The sequence below is a fragment of the Podarcis cretensis genome (assembly GCF_951804945.1).
Source record: "Podarcis cretensis genome assembly, chromosome: 3".
In the NCBI taxonomy this organism is placed as follows: Eukaryota; Metazoa; Chordata; class Lepidosauria; order Squamata; family Lacertidae; genus Podarcis; species Podarcis cretensis.
In genome coordinates, this window is record NC_137172.1 from 71365297 (window position 1) to 71375765 (window position 10469).

At 44.0% G+C, this 10469-nt stretch overlaps 1 protein-coding gene across 1 annotated transcript; it reads right to left on the reverse strand.

The window, feature by feature from the left end:
• Positions 1-779: 779 nt before the first annotated feature.
• On the reverse strand, positions 780-9758 carry RWDD1 (RWD domain containing 1). Its single transcript, XM_079971257.1, has 7 exons — positions 9547-9758; positions 7509-7574; positions 6477-6607; positions 4140-4283; positions 3013-3145; positions 2741-2803; positions 780-1064 (listed from the first exon to the last, which is right to left on the reverse strand). The coding sequence occupies exons 1-7, from the start codon at positions 9617-9619 to the stop codon at positions 952-954; spliced, it is 723 nt and encodes a 240-aa protein (XP_079827383.1). The 5' UTR covers positions 9620-9758; the 3' UTR covers positions 780-951.
• Between the last annotated feature and the right edge of the window lie 711 nt (positions 9759-10469).

The following is a 10469-nucleotide window of genomic DNA, read 5'->3' on the forward strand; positions in this document are numbered from 1 at the left end:
ATGGAGAAACTTTCACACAACCAATTATACCTTTCAATCTATTCCACATAATTTTTATTTGGAATTGCATTTTTTTCCCTAGCATCTCCTCCTCTGATTAGATCTTAACATGGAAATTGGAAGTCCAAGTATATATGTGTACCAGGCGCCATTTGTTAACAGATCACAAGGAAGTAAATGTCGTTGAATGGTCAACCTTATATCACATGGGAGGGGGGGCCTTTACAGCAGGGGTGACTAACCTGTAGCTCTCCAATTGTTGAATTATAGCCCCCATCATCCCCGCCTGTGCTTCTGCCCACATTGCCCTAGTGTCGTGGCTGCCTCACCCCCAAATTATTCTGATAAGCTGTGATGCCAGACACACTGCCAGCCACTCCAGGGAATTTGTGTTTAACATTTGGAGGGCCACAGGTTCCCGACCCCTGATTTAGAGCCAAACACCGAATACACTTCCTAAAGCAAATCTGTACATCTCGCCCTTTCTCTCTTTATCATTATTAAAATGAACACCTCCACTGTACTTCCATAATCTTTGGATGCTGTGAAAGGGAGAGTTCTAAAGAGCAACTTCTTTTCAGAACAACTGGTCCTAAGAAGGTTTGGGACTGAAGATAATATGAGAATGCTTCTCGTTCTGTGTTCTGCTTTGTGCACAACGCATTCGTTTCAAACCCAAGGCCTTCACAATACAGTAAGATTAGCGTTTCAAGTGCATTTTAAACTTCAACACACGGTACAGCTTCTTCTATAACGCAAGAGATTCAAGAACGCGAATGTCAAACACCTGAAGTCAATTTATTATCTGTGATGAAAGATGTCAGAGAAGGCGGCCTCTTGGAATTAAAATACTTTTGTCTTAAGTAAAAGGGGAACCAAAACATATGTGGGTGTCTCTCTGTACAAATGTTCACACAGGTTGATCAGTAAAGTTGGTACAACAATTTCCATCTAGTCGCTCTCTAGATGGGCAGGGTTATAGTCAGGATCGTCTTCTTCATCCTCCAACTCCAAATCATCCATTTCCTGGAACAAGGATTCATCTACTTCCACACTGTTTCCAGCTTTGGGGAGAGAAGAGAGATAAAACAGTCATTCTAGAGTTCAAAAGCCCAATACCAGATGGACTGCCTGCTATGCTTGCTAAGAATCTTTAGCAAAATGCTATGAAGAGTCAATGCCATCTACTGCTCTACATAGTTATATTAAACAGATTACCTAAAGCAAGCCAGATGGAGAGGTCTAGTGGGCTGCATTGTGTCTGAGGTTTGTGAACTAAAAGGCAGTTTAGATCTCCACTGCGTGCCATCAGTTGCTGTTGAACAACATGCATTTTGGGTTTGTTATATGGAGTATCCCAATTCTTCCTCTGCCTTTTAAACATTTTTAAACCCAACACAGCCTAAGCAGTGTTTGAGTGCAACAAATTATGGGGAAGGGGCCCTCAAAACAATAATCTTGAAGTTTTCCCAGTTGCCTATATTATAGGGACTTTATGTCTCCTCTGGTCAAAAATCAGCTTTGGGAAAGGGTTTTACACTGAGGGAAGGATTAAGCCTCTGCTCTCCTCACTCTCACTTGTTTCATTCTGAGCTTCCACAAGCTGCTTTGGATTTAAAACAAAAGAAATATAGGGAAGAATAATTGGATTCTATGTAACCTGCAGTTTGTGTCTATGATTAATTAAACCGGAGCATTCAAGTGCTTTCCATTCCAAAAAGGCAAAATGGAACAACAGTGACATCTTCTGGACAGTAAAGTGGCTTTTATTTTCCACATGTTCTTTGTTACCTTGGTCCCTTTATATTGAGGCTACAATCTCATGCAGTAAACCCCATGACCATCTCCTTCCATATGAACCTTCCCGGACCCCTTCTGAGGCCCTTCTTCATGTGCCTCCTCCTTGAGAGGTCCGGAGGGTGGCAACATGAGAATGGGCCTTCTCTGCAGTGGCTCCTTATCTGTGGAATGCTCTGCCCAGGGAAGTTTGCCTGGCGCCTTCATTATACACCTTCAGGCACCAGGCAAAAACTTTCCTTTTGAATGTTTCCTTATGTTTAACATTCCTTTTTTTAACCAGGCCTTTGGTTGATTTGACTGACATCCTATGCCCTTTGAAAATGTGGCTTTTGCGCGGGGGGGCGGGGGGGGCGGATTATTGGGTTGTTGTTATTTTTATAATATATTTTGTTTTTGTTTTGTGAACCGCCCAGAGACTTCTGGGTGTAAGGTGGTATATAAACTCAATAAAAAATAATAATAGTAATTAGCCTACATTATTAAGGCTGCATTATATCTCTGCTTCTCTGGGGAATAAGGTGCATTCTTTTTACTTTTAATCATTACCTTTCTGTTTTGTCTTTACGCCAAGCAGCCAAGGTGATGAACCTGAGCCTCACAGACACCCAAACTAGGCACTACCCAGGGGGAGACATGATAAGCTTCTGCCTGTCTTTGACATACCCCCTCCCCTCACAGGTGAAGAGCTTCCATCAGTGCATTGGCCACATTTGGGGGGGTGAATGAGGATGATGAGCCAGGCAGCCATCCCTTTTTGCAGGGACGCATCCTGCGCTTCACACCAGGTGCTTATAGCACAGAACTGGCAAGCAAAACATTAAAACTTTTAACCCCTTCCAAAAGTGCTAGAGGCAGCATTTAGGCCGCTACCAGGGGCAGATTTTGTTCTCGGTATGAATAATTACAATTTGTAGCAATGGAAATAGGAATCACCAGTTACCTTCTTCCAAGAACTGAATATCAGATGTGTCAAGATTATGATCTGTTTCGAACAGCTGTTTCCCTGTAAGAAATAAGAACATAATAAATTAAGAACAGCCCTGCAGGATCAGGCCCATCTAGCCCAGCATCCTCTTTCCCACGGTGGCCACCTAGATAGCTTTCGGAAGTCCCTTTTGGGGCCCACTACCCGCTCTGGCCTACAAATCCCATCAGCACCAGCCAGCACAGCTGTTAGGGAAGGGCTGACCTAAGGCAACTGATACCTCTTACCTGTTAGTTTATTTTTGCCAGGCTGTTCTTCCTCTTTCACCTTCTTTCTTTTAAATTCTAGCATCTCTAAATCAAATTTTGCTTTCCAGCTTAGAAAATTTTCAATGGTGACCGGGGTGCCATGGAAACATTGCTACGCAGAAAGGCCAAAACAAACAAACAATATTAATATACAATTCAGAAAACAAAACAATCAACAACACACAAGTCTGCTCTAGCTGTCTGGTACTCTTGGACTGAGGGACAAATGAGAAACACTCTGTCCCTATTCATCCTCTAAAGGACTAAAGGCTGCAGTACACATGTGGGGGGGGGGTAGTGTGCTTGAGAGCTAACTTATTATTTTATTAATTTATAAATCACACTTCACATTGAACTTCAAGGCAATTTTTCAAACATACCCTAAAACCAACTAGAAACAGTTTAAAACCCTGCCCTCCTTGACTGTTTTAAAAACAATACCAGAAAAACCACACCTAGGGAAGAAACCTTTTCACCCAGCAGGAAAGCTTATCGGAACAAAAAATGTCTTCAGTTGTTTCCTGAAACTGTCATATCTCTGCAGAGATTTTGTAGCAGAAAACTGGGGCAGCTACAATGAAATCCCAGCTCCGAGTTATTGTGGAGTGGGTTTCTGACATCATTTTAAGGACTTCCAAGGAGAAACGCTTCTGCAAAATGCAGAGACCTGCTGGCTCAGCCTCGCAAGCAGGGCTTTTTTTCAGTTGTAGCTCACCGGAACTCAGTTCTGGCACCTCTCAGGTGGGCAGCATTCCCATTCTAAGAGAACAAGGGAGGCGCTTATGGTGAGTTCTAGAAAAATAGCACTGCTCTCAAGTAACCTGGTCCTGAGCTGTGATAAGCCTATACATATTGGTACCAAAACCTTGAATTTGGTCCCATAGCTTTGGGAATCATTCAGTTGAAAAGGTGGGTTACAGATCTTTAATAATAACAACAAGAACAACACTTAGAAGAGGTTGCTGGACTAGGCAAAGTGAGTTTAACAGCCCTCCTTATTTACCACAAAGTGTATTAAAGTAAAGCTACACTTAGCCAGGCTGGGGAGTCCACTAAGATTTCTTGTATTCAGCAGATAAGAAAAACAATTTCAACTAAACTTTCACCTTTTCTGCTTCCTCTGCCTCTTTCTCCTTCTGTTTAGTTTCCTCTTCCCTCCTTGTTTTTATCTGATCTACTATTTCATTTAATTTCTCTTGCACAGCCGATACTAGTGTGAAGATCATTACCATGCCCAGGTTCTCGTCTGCCTGAAATACAGAAAAAATGTTTAGCAGGAAATGAAGTCACATCATGGCACAGCAAATACAAAATCTGTGCGAGGAACGTTGCCAAGCAGGCAGAAAATGGGGGAGAAATGGGGGGGCCACTAGGTGGCGCATCGGAAGATGGCTGACAATAACATCTCTCCGACCCACACGAGGTAATTTGGAGGCTATGATGGGGGTAATTAGCCTCCTTAACCCCCCCAGGATTATGGGGGGGATGGCCCTTGCCTGCTGTGCCCTATACCACCCCCGAATTTGTGGGGGTGGGGGCACTAGGCACAAAGCCCTCCTGTGGGATTATCGGCACTCCTCGACGCCGTCCCCGATTCGCGCCGCTGGTTGCAATGATCTTTAAAATAAATAATTTGGACATGATTAATTGCACATACATCAAGGAAAAAGGGGAGTAAATACTGCTGACAGAAGAGATCTCTGATAACAAGACAACAATAAAATACGAGAAGAACGTCAAGATACGGTAATGACTGAGGGGGGAGGGGGGGAAAAACCTGCCTCTACCTTTTTATGTGATTTAACAAGAATCCCCCTCCCCTAATGAGTCAGAAATTAAGGACTTAAGCTGTGGATTTAAGGCTGTGTGGAGATAAACTTTCGATCCAAAGCAATGTTTCAAGATGAAGCTGGAAAGCTAAGAGTTTTGGAGTGACGCAGTCAGGAAAAAATGCCGTTCGCCATTTTGTGAGGCATTGTGGGAGCTCTTGGGTCTGGGAGGAGAAAGAGAGAAATAGAGTTGTTTACATATTGTGAATCAACTCCTCGGTGGGACTTAAGAGCGACAAATGCCAAAATTTACGATGGATAAAGTGATGTTATCTACGAAGGAGATATATGGAAACCATCTGGACTTAGTGGAGGAACGGGAAATCCACACAGGATTATTACACTTGCTATCGGCTTAAGGAGACTAACAGAAGAGATCGTAAAGGAAAAAGAGAAATTATACGAACAAGATATGATGTGGCAACACCAAGATAAGACTGGATAGAATTATGAACTTTGTTTGGACTGATTGGGACTGATTTGGACATTAACGCAGTAATAAGAAGATGATCTGAATTCCCCTTTGGATCTTGAAGTATGGGTTCCCCCAACAAAATTTAAAAATTTGGCTTTGTAATTCGGAATTTATATGATGTGATTTAATTTGATGTGATTGGCCAGTTAATAAAAATTATTTTTTTAAAAAAAAGAAAATGGGGGAGAAATATAGATATACTGAATGCAAAATCCGCATGGAGCAACAGCTTCAAGATAAATCACTCCTATTTATTATTTGTATTTAGCAAGACTCATATTGTCTCAGACCTGCAATTCCCAACTAGTACAAAAATAGCACAAAGGCCATCTTTGCACTTTCCAATGTGTTGTGGGATAAAATATCCTATAACAGGTTACTGTTACGTTGGCCAATCTAGTTCTGATGTGACAATTAAAAAAGCAGACAAAAATAACATCAAAACCTGCAGATATGCCTTTGTAAAATTCATAAATCATTTCATGAAAGGGAAAAATAGATGGTCTATTATAACGAGAAAGAACTAATAAAATGCTACCCTGAAATGTTTCCAAAGCCACCTACAGACCCTGGAATTCATGTGATCATACACAATATAACTTAATCAAAGTAGGATTGCACTTTAGCCTGCATTAAGTCCCACTGAGCTCAATGGGACTTGCTTCCTGCTAAATTCATATAAAGATTGCAGCCTTAAATTATCCTTAACACTCTGCCATATTGCCAATGGTGGTGCATAACAGATTCCTTACCACCACTGCAAACTTGCTTTTTTAAGGCGTTGTGGTTCAAAGCCAGGAGTTTAATAATAATAGTAATAATAATAATACAATTCAGAATAGTGATAAACTAAAGTGTGTTATTACTGGTACTGTGCAAGATATTTTCAAGTGCTCTGTCAGCTAATGGAGAGGACCAACATTAGCTGAATTGTTTGTTTTTGAAGTAGATTTATATTTATCCATTAAGTATTTTATCGACTTTACCTATCTGCAGAACCCATTATCCTTGAGCTTGAAAAAACAACCACACCCTTTATTCCCCTCTTTGTAAAGGATCTGTATGGCTAAGCATGGGGTAATAGCTGAACTTGCTGCACCTTGATGTTATTAAACATTATTAAAGAGGATGTTGTTTACCTGTTCCCGTAATAATTTCAGTATGTCTGTGATGTCACTGTCCTCAAGATTCTCTTGAGAGAGTAGTTCATAGAGGGGGATTTCATCAGGATAGCACTCCGCATATGTGAATTTGAGGGTTGCCTGGACAGCTACAATGCAACAGAAAACATTAGAAATCGTTGATTCATGCTGCCAACAGCACCTACTGACATTCATTATATTAGAAGCAATTTACACAACCTAGTTATGATGAAGGCCCAACACACAAACACACCAGTGTGCAAGCTGCAACCAAAGTGATGGTTGCTGTTTTAAATGCAATAAAGAGGTGTCTGAGCCCTCTAATGGGAGTGTAGCTCAGTTTTCCTTACTGCATTACAGTGGTACTTTGGTTTGCAACCATTTTGGATTACAACCACGTCAAACCCGGAAGTGCATGTCCCTTTTTTTGGATTACAACCCATTTTGGGGGGGGGAGGCCCCATTGGCAAAAGCGCGCCTTGGGTTACAACCTGTTTTGGTTTACAACCGGACCTCCGGAACGGATTATGGTTGTAAACCAAGGTACCACTGTACACTCATCCTTTCCCATGGTGAAAACATAAAACTGCTTCAATGACAACATGCAGCTGCAACAAAAGAAGCTACTACTACGCTTGTTGTTGTGTAGTGGGCCTAACAATCTATATTTTTGTTTGTTTTACTAAATCCTTCACCTTATTCTGTCATGGAACCCAATGCAACACAGATGTGGTTTCCAGGCTATCTCCAAACTAGACCCTGACCAGACCTAGACTTGGTCTGTTTCAGCTAAGTGCTCGCCCCTTCAGACCATACATGGTTTAGGACCAATTTACTAGCAGTACTGCCTTACCCCATATGTGCCCACCTGACTGTGTCAATCTGCAGACCTGGCACTGTTACACTGTTATCAACGGACCACCTCCTATCAATTTAGAAACAATCAAGTCTTTTAAGCATTTTATGCCAAATGTCTTTTCTTCGTGGGAGATCTCTTTCCATATGAAAGTTCAACAGCAGTCAACTTACTTTCGTCATTTTCTCCTGCTTCAGATGTCACAGTGATAGTGAAACTTATTGGCTTTTCTGATAACACTGTTGAAGAAAGAAGTCATAAATGAAAACAATAAAGGTTTTCTCCCTCCACCACCCAGAGGCTGGTTGGTTTTGTCTCCATCAGCCATAACACAAGAGCTTCTGCTCTTTTCTTTATATTGTTTTATATAGGAAGTTGGATTGAAATTCAATGACCAATTAGATATCAGCTCACCAAGATCCAAGAATCAGCTGGACAGGAATAACCTCTATTAACTCAAGAGCCTTTCCCCTTTGAGGAAGGGACATAGCTTAGGGTCCCTTCCAACTATACAATTCTATGATTCAATGAAACTGTATTGCCCAGGTGAGCAACCTGGTCACTGAACTCCACACCAGCTGAAGTTTCCAAACCATCTTCAGATGCAGCCCCACATATAACACGTTGCCTCTTATCTGCAATAACAGGGATAATACTACTCATCTACAGCATAGGCTTGCCGCACAAAACTTCCTGGTTTATTTAGTGCTACACAGCCAGTTTCACTGAATGTATATGAAGGATGTGTCCCATACAAAGCTGTAGCAGTTTTCATTTGTGTCAGTGTAAAGTCAAAACAGTGCTTGCTAACCTTTTTGGCAAGTGTGACACATAAAAATGTAGGGCAAAATCCAAGCTAAGTCATACCCTGAGTACACCCATTAAAATAAATGGGGTTAAGCAATTTATGTTCGTTCATTTCAGTGAGTCCACTCCAAGTATATCTAAGCTTTCTCATCCTTTACTTATAGTAGCACAGCATGGAACAAGCAGGTGTGCAAGTCTGATTTTATGCCATGGCCCTTATGCTAGTTCAAAAGTACTACAAACACCTTTTGAAAGTTGCACATCTGTGATCCAAAGTGATCTGGTATTACAGACATACAGTGGTACCTCTGGTTATGTACTTAATTCGTTCTGGAGGTCCGTTCTTAACCTGAAACTGTTCTTAACCTGAAGCACCACTTTAGCTAATGGGGCTTGCTGCTGCTGCACGATTTCTGTTCTCATCCTGAAGCAAAGTTCTTAACCCAAAGTACTATTTCTGGGTTAGCGGAGTCTGTAACCTGAAGTGTATGTAACCTGAGGTACCACTGTAATAACTATCTGCCACAGAGGCTTCTTACAGTACAAAAGACCAAAAACCAAGCCTAAAACCCAAGGGATGTTTTGATCCAATCCCAGAATCATGTGAAGCAAAGTTTGGAAAATGAGAGCGCACATTTGGATCTCTGGAATAAAAGCAAGATCTGCCCCCAACCATTTCATAATACGGCTCCAACTGCACTCAAGGACACTTTTGATTTCAGCAGAATGTTGTTCCACACCATATTGTTATGTCTTGGCTTGTTTTAACATGGTCCATAATTTATTTGCTAAACCATCTTGGGAACTCTTTTATTAAGATCAAAAAGCAGGATATGATTTTTTTTCAAATTAGTAAGTCTTTTACAGTGGTGGTATTAAGAGGATTAATGACTGAATAAGGGCCAGGTTTTCAGGAGACTACTTGCGTGATTTGCTCTGCCTTGCTCTTCATGGGCCACCAGCATGGCAGAGGGGGCACCTCATGAGAAGCTGTGAAGACCCTAAGAAAAGCCCTCCCTGGATCAGGCCAGGGGCCCATCTGGTTTACGGGGAGCCTGAGAGCCGAGGACACAGGCGCGAGAGCACCGTCCCCTCCATCATCCGGAGGGAGCTGTCCCTGCTGCAAAGTGGGAAGTGCAAATCCCCACCACCCAGGATCCCGAGGCAAAAGTTTGGCAACTTCTCCAGTTAGGAACGGGGATGGGGGGTGGGACGGGGACCTTGGAGGGAGGTTTCCCACTTCGAAAGCCGGAAGTTCGAAGCAGCCTGGCAATGCGGGAGATCGCCGCGCCGGGAGGCAGGAGTGCGGAAAGATCAGCTGCAGCGCATGCCGGAAACTTGGCGCCGCCGCCGCCGCCGCCCTGCCCGCGCCCACCTGGCTCCGCACGCGGCGCCGCCGCTCACCTGTAAAGGAGTCCGGGTAAATGGACTCGAGCGCCTCGAGCTCGTTGCGCTGCTCCTCCGCGTAGTCCGTCATGGCCCCCCGCGGCCGGCCATGGAACCCTCCGGCCCGCAAGCGCCTCCGCCGGCAGAGCAGGGGCAGAAAGGAAGTCGGCGGGCGCAGGAGGCAGCCGAGGGAGGCACAGCTCAGGCCGCCGGGACGCACGCGCAACGCAGCGCCGCCCACTCGGCCTCTCGACTCCTCGGCCTGGCAAGGAAATCCGTGGCTCCGGCCGACGATTGGTCGCGCCTGCCGCCGAGGCGCGCAGGCCCGCTTCTTTTCCCACGGCTCCCTCTTTGCCTGGAAAGCAGGCGCGTTGCTTCCCGAGACGCTGGCTAGCCGGCAACGGCTGCCGGGAAAGGAGCGGGGGCTTCTCTTCCGCTTCGAAGCGCTTACAGTATTTGTTTCTGTCGGTCATGCGGAGAAGGGAATCTGGGGTCTCCACGGGTTGCAGCAGCTCCGTAAAGTCCTCCAGGGATAACGGGGAATGGAAGGGAAACACAGAATAACAGCGCGGTGGCGCTTGCTCCCGAGGAAGTGCATGTAGGATTGCAGCCCGCACGTTGCAATCCCACGGATCTCTGCTCAGAAAGAAGTCCGTTGAGTTTAGCAGAGACTTGCTTTCAGGTTAATGTGTGTTAGCACCGCTGCTTTAATTTCTATTCTCACCTCCAAAGCCCCATATGGCACCAGTCCTAACGCTTTCCTGTTGTTATAAGACTGCATAGAAAGAGGGAGGAAGCGTTTTTAAAAGCCAGGGAAAAGGAGTAAAGTAATTGAGGAGGGAAAGCAAAAATGGGGCAACGATAGGAGTCTCAGAATGAGGTGAGCCCCTGGACCACAGGTTCCTCACCTGTGATACAGAACAGGGCAGGTTTTTAGGCTT